This window comes from Adiantum capillus-veneris, chromosome 2, assembly GCF_014529385.1.
Source record: "Adiantum capillus-veneris isolate H3 chromosome 2, ASM1452938v2, whole genome shotgun sequence".
Classification (NCBI taxonomy): Eukaryota; Viridiplantae; Streptophyta; class Polypodiopsida; order Polypodiales; family Pteridaceae; genus Adiantum; species Adiantum capillus-veneris.
The window spans coordinates 81573250-81584919 of NC_140932.1; the positions used below are offsets into that span (position 1 = coordinate 81573250).

Consider the following 11670-nt stretch of genomic DNA (forward strand, 5'->3'; position numbering starts at 1 on the left):
GACTCATGAGAAACGTAGGTCTCGATCTTCCCGACATATGCGATGTTGGTATTGTGGTCACACAGGACACATTAGGCGCTGTTGTTTTAGACGTATGAGACAACAGCGAAGGCAACTACGTGATGCATAGACAGTTATGATGACAGAGGCTACAGAGACGACTACGTATGCCAATGATGGTGATGTCACTTACCTCTAGCCTTCACCCACGTTATATGTCTGACAGAGATGACACTTGCTCCCGATTGCTACTAGATGAGTCTGTAGCATTTCATGTCACACCATGTTGTGATTGGTTAAACAAATTTGCTAGTGGGAGTTATGGTCGTGTTCATCTGACTGATGGTTCAACGTATGACAGGAGATATATGTCTATTACTACCCAGTGGTGCATCTTATACGCTTACACATGTTCGCTATGTTCTTGGTATTGCGCAGAGTTTGATCTCAGTACATGCTTGAGACAGCATGGCTGTCAGGTACTGCTTCGAGAGCAGTCAATCCAGCTGGAGTTGGGTCACCTAGTCGAGGAGCTAGGCCTTATGTTGTTTACCCACTGCATGTTTCTGATGTGCGAGACGGTAGAGTTTCAGTTACTACACTGATGTGTGATGTGTGAGAGACCAGGCAAGTCTCATTCGCGAGTGAGCTCCAATATGCTCCGGAGACAGAGCATTCAATTATGCAGGACATGTCAGTAGACTCTGTAGCAGCAAAGGTGGAGTAGGTTTGCTCCAGTGAGACACAGCAGGAGTCATCCGAGTTTGTGCAAACAGAGGTAGAGCGGGTCTACTCTTTAGAGGCACATGTCGAGATGACGGATATGGAGTCTTTTGATATGCTTATGCTAGAGCTTGATGATGAGTTGCCAGGACAGAGGGTACCCCACCTATGGATGAAAGCGACATGCAGGTTCTTGTGTCAGACGAGACACACCCATACGTGATGAGTGTTCCTGATGATGCAGTGTATGCATATAGCACTGAGGAGGCCGACAGAGCCAGGATTGTGCAGATGTCATCAAGGTTCGGGTGTCTCATGTTCGACTTGTTAGTGTCGAGGCCCGACTTAGCAGCTGCAGTGGGAGCATTTGCAGCTGGGATTGCTAGTTCCATTATGACTAATGCTAGCATGACGCTTCGTGGAGCTATGCAGACTTTATAGAGATGTCTGCAAGATTTGCATGCACGCTCTAGCATGGATTCGCACGCTCGCCTAGAGACGATGCCACTGCATGTAGATCGAGTGAGTGATCCAGTGAGTGTAGGTTGAGAGAGTCTCTCACCTATCACCTTGTATATACTAGTAGATAGCTAGTAGGGTCCAGTTATCAGCACAGTCGCCTTTAAGTGGGAGTATGTTGGGATAAAGGCAGTGTGCCTCACGTCGGGCCGGCCGCCCACTGACACTGACCACTGATCTTTATTCTTTGTACATATACAGAATAAGGGGTGTAGAGTTGGTTGCTCTCCACTCCACCCACATCTGGTGTCTCCCTCTTCCTTGCACGCACTCTCTCACGCGCACACTCGCACGCTTTGCACACTGCGCACTCATCGGGTCTTCTGTGAGAATGTGTGTGCACATTGTCGGTAAGAATGGAATCTTGCTAAAGTTATGGAGAGATGGTGTCCATGCTAGCCAATGCTTGTGCTCGAATCATAGCCAACAAGCATTTATCGGCTATGAAGGTGCTATAGAACGTTGCAAAAAATAAGTGGAGCACTTGACAATAGTAAAGTCAAAAAATAGTCCGAGTGCCATAGAACATGCCCAAAGTGTAGGTAATTAAGGAACGATTAGGAGAGAGAGCTTACTAGAAGATGACTAGTTAGAGGTATCAACAAAATAGTTTGGTTGCAAGAGGACATCAAATTTGGACTCTCATACATGTTATATGAGGCACCAAATTCGCAAGAGGTAAGGCCACCTCCAAGTATCAAGTAAAAGTTGGCATACTCCAGTTTAGGTCTACCAGAGAATATTAGCAATGGTAGTGCCTAGGAGTAAGACAGAAGCCTTCTTTTGTACATTGATCAATGTAAGACAAGAATAAAGGTGTAGAGCCTGAGAGGATACACACAATCATCAATCCAAGCTAAGCTTGACGGGGGAGTTGTTGGGTAATATTAAACTTATCTAGCTAGGTGTGTATTCTCTCTCACCACACAAGCAATCTAGTCCTCAAATGTGTAAATCCATGGAAAGCCATATGCACTATCAACTTAAAAATAAGTGATGCCTTTAATTATATAACATCTTGTGATGTATCCTATGACACTACCCGATTCTAGAACTATATAAGAGGAACCTTTGTACACACATTTTCAAGTTAGCACAATCTAGGTTTGTCTTGTGAACCTGAATGTTTTCAAGATTATCCATCTTAACTCCAAAAACTCTCATAGCGTGAAACTCATTAATAAAAGCATTCTCGAGTTTTTGCATACCCACCTACTACCTCCATGGCTTCTCAGTTGCCTTACGACCATAGCAAGCATCCATAGTGTTCTTAGAATGTTAAATTCTCATCATTAAACCCCATGAATTAAAGCCGCATGTAATCTGCTCAATCCTAGAGGGGTTTGATGAATTCTAGACGTCGTCGCTCTAAAACCCAAACTCTTCTTCAAGCTTTCATAAGCTCCCTCCATGTGCTCCTACTTCTCAATGTAATTTTGTTGCGTTACAAGAATCAAACTCTTTTGCTCTTCTTCAAGAGCTAGCTATCATCAGGGATCAAAACTATACTGATCTAGCAATACACTCGCTAGTGTGAATGGTTGAAGATCAAAGCATGACAAGACTTGGGCCAATTAACAAATTTGGGGGGGGGGGGGGGGGGGGTTATTGATGTTGGAACAATCCCAAGAGACCTCCAAGAACTATCCGTCGACAAGTCTTAACTCAATACCTATTATCCAAGAAGGAATTGGGAAGAGTTACCATAGGTTGCACCCCTAAACATAATAAGTGCAATGCATATATCCTCTAAGGGTAAGAAAGTTGGTCTCTACCACACTTGTGTGTGTGTGTGTGTGTGTGTGTGTGTGTGTGTGTGCACCTCTAGAGACTTTCATGGTGAAATTTATCCTATCATGGTCATTGCTCGATAATCCAGTGAGATTGTGATGAACCATGATTGAGACGTGTGGTACAAATGGTCAAGTTCATGGAAAACCATCCGAAAGGGCTTTCCTTGCCTTCACTCAAAGCTCTCCGTGTGCCCTTGTCATTTAAAGCTCTTCGTGTGCCAGAGTATCCTACTCAAAAATCCCTCAAATTCGGGTTCTCTGTCTTGTAGTCACGATATTTCACCTACGCTGCGTGATTTGCTTGCCTCTCTACATGTATTGCCATTCCTTGAGAGTCGAGTTGCGCCTTGTCATCAAGTCTCATTGGCATATGCACCTTCTTGCTCTAGTGCATCTATTGCATTTGCATCTTACACTCACTCATGCTTTTAGCACTAGTGGATAGTATCCACCACTACCCCACTTGTCACATGCAACATTGTTCCACATTCCACATGGGCCGTTGCGTTTTTTACGCCTACCACTCTTCTAGCACGCACCACTTCATCTAACATTACTATTGGTTCACTCATTACCCATCTCCACTTCATTCATGTTACCCACCTCCCACCTCACCATTACTCACCTCCACTTAAGCCACGCATCTATGTCCCATCCATTGGATTTCACTACGTGCTTTTGGTACTCCCATCCACCACATCCAACCCCTTCTAAAGTTCTACTAGAAGCATTACTAAGAGAGCAAAGATGTCCCGGCCATATCTTGAGTGCCCTCTTATAAGTGTGCAAGTGTGTCCAAAGCAATCCACAAGTCAAGGCCCCCTCTGGAGTACACAACCACCAAGCAAGGACTCAAATGAATCGATCTCCTAAGGATTGTATGTCGGTAGATGATCAGGCCAGAATCGAAGCGTATTGTGCTGATGGTATCCCAACTCTAATTAGTAATACTTCTCCCAACGATCTAAAGGAGCGAAGACCATTGTTCTCCAAATCCCCATTATCTACATCACCTAGCTTATGTGTCTTGCATTTGCCTGTGCTAAACTCTAATCAATATGGTGCCATAAGCATATTACTATGCATACTACTTGTTGATTGAGGAGTTATCATGCCCTTGAGATTAGACTCCAGTTCAAAGTTTGCAAAGCATTGCTACCTCTCAATACTTTTATGCCTTGTCAAAACAGACCCCACGTGTATCCAAACACCCACAACGAGCCCCACTTAATTTCCATGCATCTCCATCAGAAAAATAATATGCAAGTCGGCTGCTTCAAACTCCCTCATAGGTTGCCTGTCCTTATGAGAAATTGCCATCAATAATAGCACAATCACGCCACTTTCCTCCCCCATATCATGTAGGTATCTGAGCCTTCCTATGACAATCCTGCAATTTGCATGGAACATCGTCCTAGTGCATAAGCGTCCCGCAAGAGCTCATGAAAGCACTCAGCTGAGTTTTCTCGTTGCATAATTTAACGTGGCCTTTTGTGTGCCTTTTCCTGCTTCTAGCCTTGGAGAAGGGTTCTTCATCATTGTCTCCAAGCTTTTGACTTTCATCCTTCTCCATGGACTTCCCTTCCATTTGGGTGTCGATGTCGTAGTCATCTCAAGCATTGCGCTCTCAGAATCCTCTTAACTCAGGGCCACCTGGGTCAGTGTTTCCTCCTTGCCCATTGGCATCTTTAAGAGCAAATTCTTAATGCTCGCCAGCATCCTTTTCTGGGGGCTTCTTGAGAGCATCCACAACTCGTTGAACATCTGACAAGAGCAAGCAATTGTTGCACCACTGTAAGTTGTGTGCGTACTTGACTCATCATGGCACTTCACGTATCTTCTCAGAATTGTCCCCCTTAGCCAAAAACGAGAGACCACCACACTTCAAGATGTCAAGCTTGTCGCATATGCACTTCCAAACAGGCACTGATCCGTTGCTACCATACCCTTGTGGAAGCCATCTCGTGGGCTGTGGTAAGGTGCCATGGTGAGCTTTCAATAAAGAGAGCTTCAAAATAGGAGGGGGCAGGCGCATGGCCTCGTGAAGCTCGTGGTTGCCTCATCTTAGCTAATAGAATCGAAGCACGTGGTTCGTATGTTCAAAACCCCAATTCATCGCCTTATTAAAGGATGCCAGTTGTTGGCAACAAGTCAGACTTGTACATTATCAGGCCTAAGAGACCCAATGTTTTATTTGACTTAATTAAATACAGCACAAGCATGTTATTAAAAGATGGACGATACCAGTCCCCCACAGCTATTCTGAAAAGCATTCAAATGCTTTCCAAAATTGCTAATTCTCAGAGTACTTCAGGCTTTCCAAAATTGTTACATGAGAACCTAAACGAATCTTTCAAAAAGGTTCCACACAAATCCCTATACTCATAAATGCAGCCCAGCTGACCATGAACAATCAGTTAAGGTTGAAGTCATAACATCTCGAAGAGCAGGTGCATCCTAGATCCACCCCTTTGCCATTCTAAACAAGTTGTGGAAGAGAAGTGCATCCTACATCCCAAGCGAATTTTCACACTTCTTTTACACCCCTGACACAAGGCAGAAACAAGTTAGAACCATGTTAAAAGAACTTGGGAAAAAATTACACAAGTTTAAATAGAAAAAAATTTAGCCATTATGCTGAAGCTTTTGTACCCATGTTCTTCAGTATTTGTGAATCCCTCACCTTTGATTTTAATTTTGTAGTTAAAACTTTAGGTATCATTGCACTAAACTTAGGTTTTTCCAAGCACAGGTTAGAAAAGGAATAGACTATGTCGGCTCAATTTTTGCACATTAATTAACATTAAATTGTTAGCAGAAAACTCAAATAGGCATTACCTGTCCGAAGCATTTGACTTCTTCTCTGTGCTTTTTTGAGCACCTCCATACATGCACATTTCACTTGTGAGATGTTGAATTCAATGATTCACTGTAATTTTCGACATCTAAAATGCTGGCAGTTTGCTTTGATTTGGCCAATTGTGTAGAGACGACTGCTGTGTTCTCAACAGTGCGAATTGGAGCCGGAATTATCTCCTCTGTAGAAACTCGCTCAAACAATTGACTTCTCAAGACATTATGCAGCTGGCTAAACAGCTGTTTCTTCACTGAATCAAATGCAAGCTCTAGCCGATCTAACTGCATAACAGAATGATGTCATCAAATACTACAATGTCCCGCCCAGAAACAAGATCTTGAGTTATTGATAATGTGATAGTCGTAGTAGTGTAGTAATTAAGGCCTTTGACGATGTTAACATAAGTTTCGATCCTTATTGTATCCAAAATGGGACAAAAGAGTCCATAAGTAAATAAATTTGATGCTGAAATCTTCAGTGAGTGGAGCATGCAAAACCACTTAGTGCCAAAAATTCACAAACCTCCTCCGTGGCATTGATGTTGTACATGAATAAACCATAGTAGAGGTCAAAACTGTCACCGCCTGTATTCTCCACCTGCCTTGGTGTAGTTAAATTTTAGAATAGAAAAACAGAGCATTAAAAAACAGCAATCACTTGTAGGGACCAATATAATTCTGAAATCAAAGAAGGTTTACTCACCAAATCGAGCAGTGTTTCGTAACCCTTGGTGTTGATAGGTGTCGAGTTCAAACCCAATTTGCAGAGGACCCTTTCAATTTCAAATTTCCACTCATGGTAGACAAGAATACAAGGTTATTTGCAAGTCATGTTGAGCAGAGGAAAAGACAAACCTGCCTACAGTGTGAGTGATAAACTGACTACTGGCAGCATGTCGATCATGCTCTTCGCACGACATCTCTACCATGCGGCATCCCTGCCAATCAAACCCTAACCTGATTTATGAAGTTGCAACATGAATTTAACCATTAAAAAAACACAGGAATGGCTCTGGGGAAACGTGATATAGTTCACACCTAAATATGAGGACCCTCGTGCAAGCAATTCAAAGAAAATGATGTACCTCACTGCAGAAGATATCTAAGAATTTTTCGCATCGCTGGTCTCTTGTTCCTTTACCGATGCGAACTCTATCATATACAAATGGCAGGTTCCTCCAGCTTCCTCTTCCACTTTGCGGCCCAAACATTGGATGGGTACAAAGCACATCAAACTCTGTTGGAAGCACCTGTAAGCCCAGCGGCAATGCCTCATAAGAGCACGGCAAGTTCTGTAGTGGACTTTAAACTGGACACAAGAAATAAAATGAATTGAATGGACAAAACACAAGATTCAACAGGGGATTTTTGTTACCATAAACCAACCTACACGGTCAACATCATATGCAAGAGCAACCATTCGAGCATAGTACTTTAAAAAGTGAGCATAACATTTTTATGTATGCATGTGAGCGCACAGCTGTTCGTTAGGTATGACCATGTGACAACCTTAGGTAGAATGAGCTCGTAACTTATGTTATCAAGATTTTTAATAAAATGCACTATACTAAGATCATCTCCAAATTCCCTGAGTCTAGAAAATGTCTGTGTCACTGCTAAATAACTCATTGAAACCCCTTTCTTATCCATATAATGCTTCAGCTTTTTTAATGTAGACTGCCCAGAATATATTGTGTGAAAGAAGAACCTTTAAGCCCTTAAAAGAGAGTTTCTAATGCTTTGTTACACCAATATATTTTTCTGGTCTATGGAAGGGTTCATAGTCGACATCCAAATCATGAAAAAACTGAATCTAAAAACATGAAAAGCTATTTCCAGAACAAAAAAAGGGACGGTTTGTTCAGTTTGGCTTCCATATTTTATTACCTCATACAATTGCACACTCCACAGTTTGAATGCCTTGCACATTAGCCTGGTTGAAACATAATGGCACGTGCACATCTAACCCTATGTGCGTGTGGTCAAGCTGTAACTCCTACTTCTAGGGTTTACGACAGTCTAGGAAGTGTTCTGGTAACATAGTCATGTGGGAACGGGAACGGGTTTCGGAATGAGCATTGGTATGGAATGGTAGCAAGGGGGGAAATGAAAGGGAACGAGAACAGACTCTGCATTCACAAGTAGATACATGCCAAAGATGTAACAGACTTGGACACTCCAAGTCGAAAATCTACAGCGACAGCACAAATAATCACTTCAAAACAGTTCACAGTTCACAATTTATTCGACACTGGCCCGGCGGAGTTCCGTGCCTAGAGATATTGGCCCCAAAGACTGGCGCCCCTTTCAGTATTTCTTTTTGTATTAATCTGTGTTCAAAGTACAAGAGTGCAGGCAGGCGCTCACTCTCAGACTCTGCGTCCAGATGCTCTGAGTTGTGAGAGCATCTCTAAAGGTTTTACAAGGGATGCTAAAAGCAGAGCCCCAAAAGCTGAAAATCAAAAGCTCTTCAATAATAAAGCAAAAGAGGCTTCTCTCTCTCTCTGAACCTCTTGCATGGAATAAAGCAAAAGGGCTCTCTCTCTCTCTCTCTCTCTCTCTCTCTCTCTCTCTCTCACACCAGAGGCACACTAATCGACCGAGCGACTGAACTGGGGAAATCCAGGCACCCACGACTGTGGAGGACTACACAGCATCAACGGAGGCTACGTCAGAAGATTCGGAGCACTCTGGCCAGGCATGCACGACGCCCGGTCAGACTACTAACCATGGAGGAGATTGATGAGATCCTCCAACGACCGATGCTAGATCTCCTGTGATTCAGCTATCCGAGCAAGCCGCCCATTTTTAGTTCACATCGACCAGTCTAGGATCCCATAGTATATATCTTTGTTTTGTACTGTTGTTATTTTGTTACTCTGACTTTGTATCAGATCCACCACCTTGTAACTTTCTGGTCTCATAGGTCACTTTGGCCTTTTGAAGACGTTAATATAACATTTCATTTCATTTCTTTCTCTCTCTCTCTCTCTCTCTCTCTCTCTCTCTCTCTCTCTCTCTCTCTCTCTCTGTGCAATTGCGTAGCCAAAAAGCAGTAAAAGCTGCCGCAAAAAGTGCCACGTCAACAGCCCGGAAAATCCGCCATAAATCGCGGGATTCCGTACGGCAGTTCCGCGTCAGCAGGCTGCGCAAAATTCCAATGCCTACTTTCAACAGACTGCATTCCCCAGCTTATCCATGCCAGTGTGTGTACACATGGGCAGCCACTTCACCAGTTTGTGACAAAGAAAATAGAAGTACAAGCTTTGATTTAAAATGAAAATAGAATCTATGTTGTTTCAATGGTCGTAAATCTGCATCTGGGATTCACATACGAAGCATTGTAGTTATTTATATAACTATGAGCCTTGACTCTTGACATTCTGAGACAAGATCAGAATATATGCTCAAAATTGAAGTAAAGACACATACATACTCTGATTGCCTTGCAAAAAAGAAAGGGAAGCTAGCTACAATGAATGCTGATTTTTCATCTAACAATACAACCATGAGATCTGGCTCTTGAGACTTGGTCAGAAATTCAGAATACATGCTGTAAAACATACATACACGATTGCCTTGGGGAAAAGAGTAGTTGCAGAAATGCATGTAATAAAGAATAAACAACTCCATTCCTAGATGTTCCCTCCTTCCTAAAGTCTAACAAATGATGTTTCCACGTTCCACGCTAATGGAACAGCGTTCCCATGTGACTCTGTCCAGCAACCTTTGTGAGCCTGATCGTAGGACATGCATGTCCAGGCACTTTAGCTAGGATGCATGTAACCGGTCAGGCACCACATCCAACTGAAGAGAACACATTGAGACATATGTTTAACACTTCAAACAGACTTCACACGAGACACGGAGTGGCTTAGTTCCACCCCAGAGTGCACTACCCCCAAAGTGTGGCGCCCCTTTCGGTATTTGTTTATATTGCTTCAACGAGGTGCAACACTAACCGCTATGTTGTGCATCTCCCGCGGGTAGAATGCTCAAGAGTGAGTCCTTGTACATATTTAAAGGCCCTTGGCCATCCAAAAGCAATTTACACGAAAAACATCGAGTTTAAAAGCTGTTGGTCCAAAGCAAGCGCCCAGAGGGCTGTCCGTACAACGCTGCCACGTCAGCAACAGTCAGTGCAATTCGCGGAAGGTCCATACAACTGCCACGTCATCGTCTCTATGCAAGTTGGTGTGTGTAGCTGTTTAAATCTTAACTAATAAGACATAATTGAATTTTTACATTCAAAAGACAACCGGCCAAGGAATAATGAACTGATATGTACAAAAATAACTCGGTATCAGAATTATTTAGGTGCAATGATTGTAGGAAAGAGATCCTCTTTCAGTAAGACCAGTAATAAAAGAACTTCCCCGTTCCTCAGTGAGTACTTCATTAAAGTAAGGTTGCTTGCCAAAGAAAATAAAACCCTCCAAGATAAGATAGAGTCCTTACCTGCATCCATCCAAACAAGACAACAATTCAGTTAGCCTTGGATGTGTTTTACAGGTATCAATGGACCATATCAATTGTTATCCATGTCCATCTTACAGAATTTAATTACTTTAGACAAGCTAGGTCATTTATTAGAATTTGTATGTTTAGCAGTCTTTACATATTCCTTCCAAAATGAGTGGTACAATCTACCTTCTAATCTGAGTGGTGAAGTCCACCAAGAATCCAAACATCAAGAGTTTTCTTTAGAAAATTTTAAAATAGTGAGGTTTACTTGTTTAGCCATAGCTCGGTAGCTATGCTTAAACCCACAGTAGCAACCATATACTTACCAATCAATAGAGTATCGAAAAACTCCATCTTTACCAAGTGGAACCTCATGTCACGAGCCATAGCTCAGTATTTATGCCAAAGCTGAGAGTAACAGCCATCTTCTTACCTTCCAACTCCCAAGATTTCTATTAAGTCATTAGCATCCCATAAAGAACGGTAGTGTTCGGCCCTGCTTGAGTTAATATGCCTTAATGTTTCAACAGCCATAGGTACTAGATGAGCTAAAAAACCCCAAAACCTTCGCCTCATATGAAATCGTGAGGGAAAGTACCGTACACAAGTCCAAGTCTGGCCATAGTTCACCAAAGAAAAACCAAAAGTTTCCGTGCAAGTGTTCGACAGAGATCATCACCATTTTTAATGCAAAAACGAGGTTTCAATACCCAAGATTCCATTTATACCAAGTGCACTCATAGATCACCAGCCATAGCTTCACGCCAAAGCCGAATGTATTTAGCTATATACTTACCTTCAGAATCCCAATTTATTAGTATCACACAAAGAACTGTAGTGTCCAACTAAGCTAAGCCTGCAAAGTCCTGTAATGGCTAAAACAGAGCCAAAAAAAGTTGATCTTGAATGTTACTACTTCAAAGAATAAACTCCTCCCCCCCCTTTTTTTTTTTGAAAACCTAGTTAAGTCGGCAGTCGCCAAGACCTACAGCGGCTTGAACAAAGCCAAAAGAATCCGAGAGATGCCAGTTGGTGCGCAGTTTTTCCTCAGAAAAACCAGTCGACAGAAATCCCCAATAGTCAATCTCTTTAACCAACAAATCACCCCACGAGAGATGCCAGTTGGTGCGCAGTTTTTCCTCAGAAAACCAGTCGACAGAAATCCCCAATAGTCAATCTCTTTAACCAACAAATCACCCCACTTGTATAATGTACAAGAGCCTTGGTGTATCAACTGTTGAAAAAAACCAATTGTGTTCGCAAGTAACGAACCCCAATGAATAAGACGACCTCATTTCTAATCATGCTTCCATCA

At 42.5% G+C, this 11670-nt stretch overlaps 1 protein-coding gene across 1 annotated transcript in view; it reads right to left on the reverse strand.

Moving 5' to 3' along the window:
• Positions 1–5199: 5199 nt before the first annotated feature.
• LOC147463071 (arogenate dehydrogenase 2, chloroplastic-like) overlaps positions 5200–11670 on the reverse strand; it is a 79152-nt gene continuing 72681 nt past the window's right edge. Inside the window, exons 4-9 of the mRNA XM_086487073.1 lie at positions 6977–7141; positions 6747–6829; positions 6595–6664; positions 6415–6489; positions 5874–6173; positions 5200–5581 (exon numbers count right to left, since the gene is read on the reverse strand). Coding sequence (XP_086343199.1) covers positions 5934–6173; positions 6415–6489; positions 6595–6664; positions 6747–6829; positions 6977–7141 — 633 coding nt within the window. The 3' untranslated portion in view covers positions 5200–5581; positions 5874–5933. The remainder of the gene's footprint in view (positions 5582–5873; positions 6174–6414; positions 6490–6594; positions 6665–6746; positions 6830–6976; positions 7142–11670) is intronic.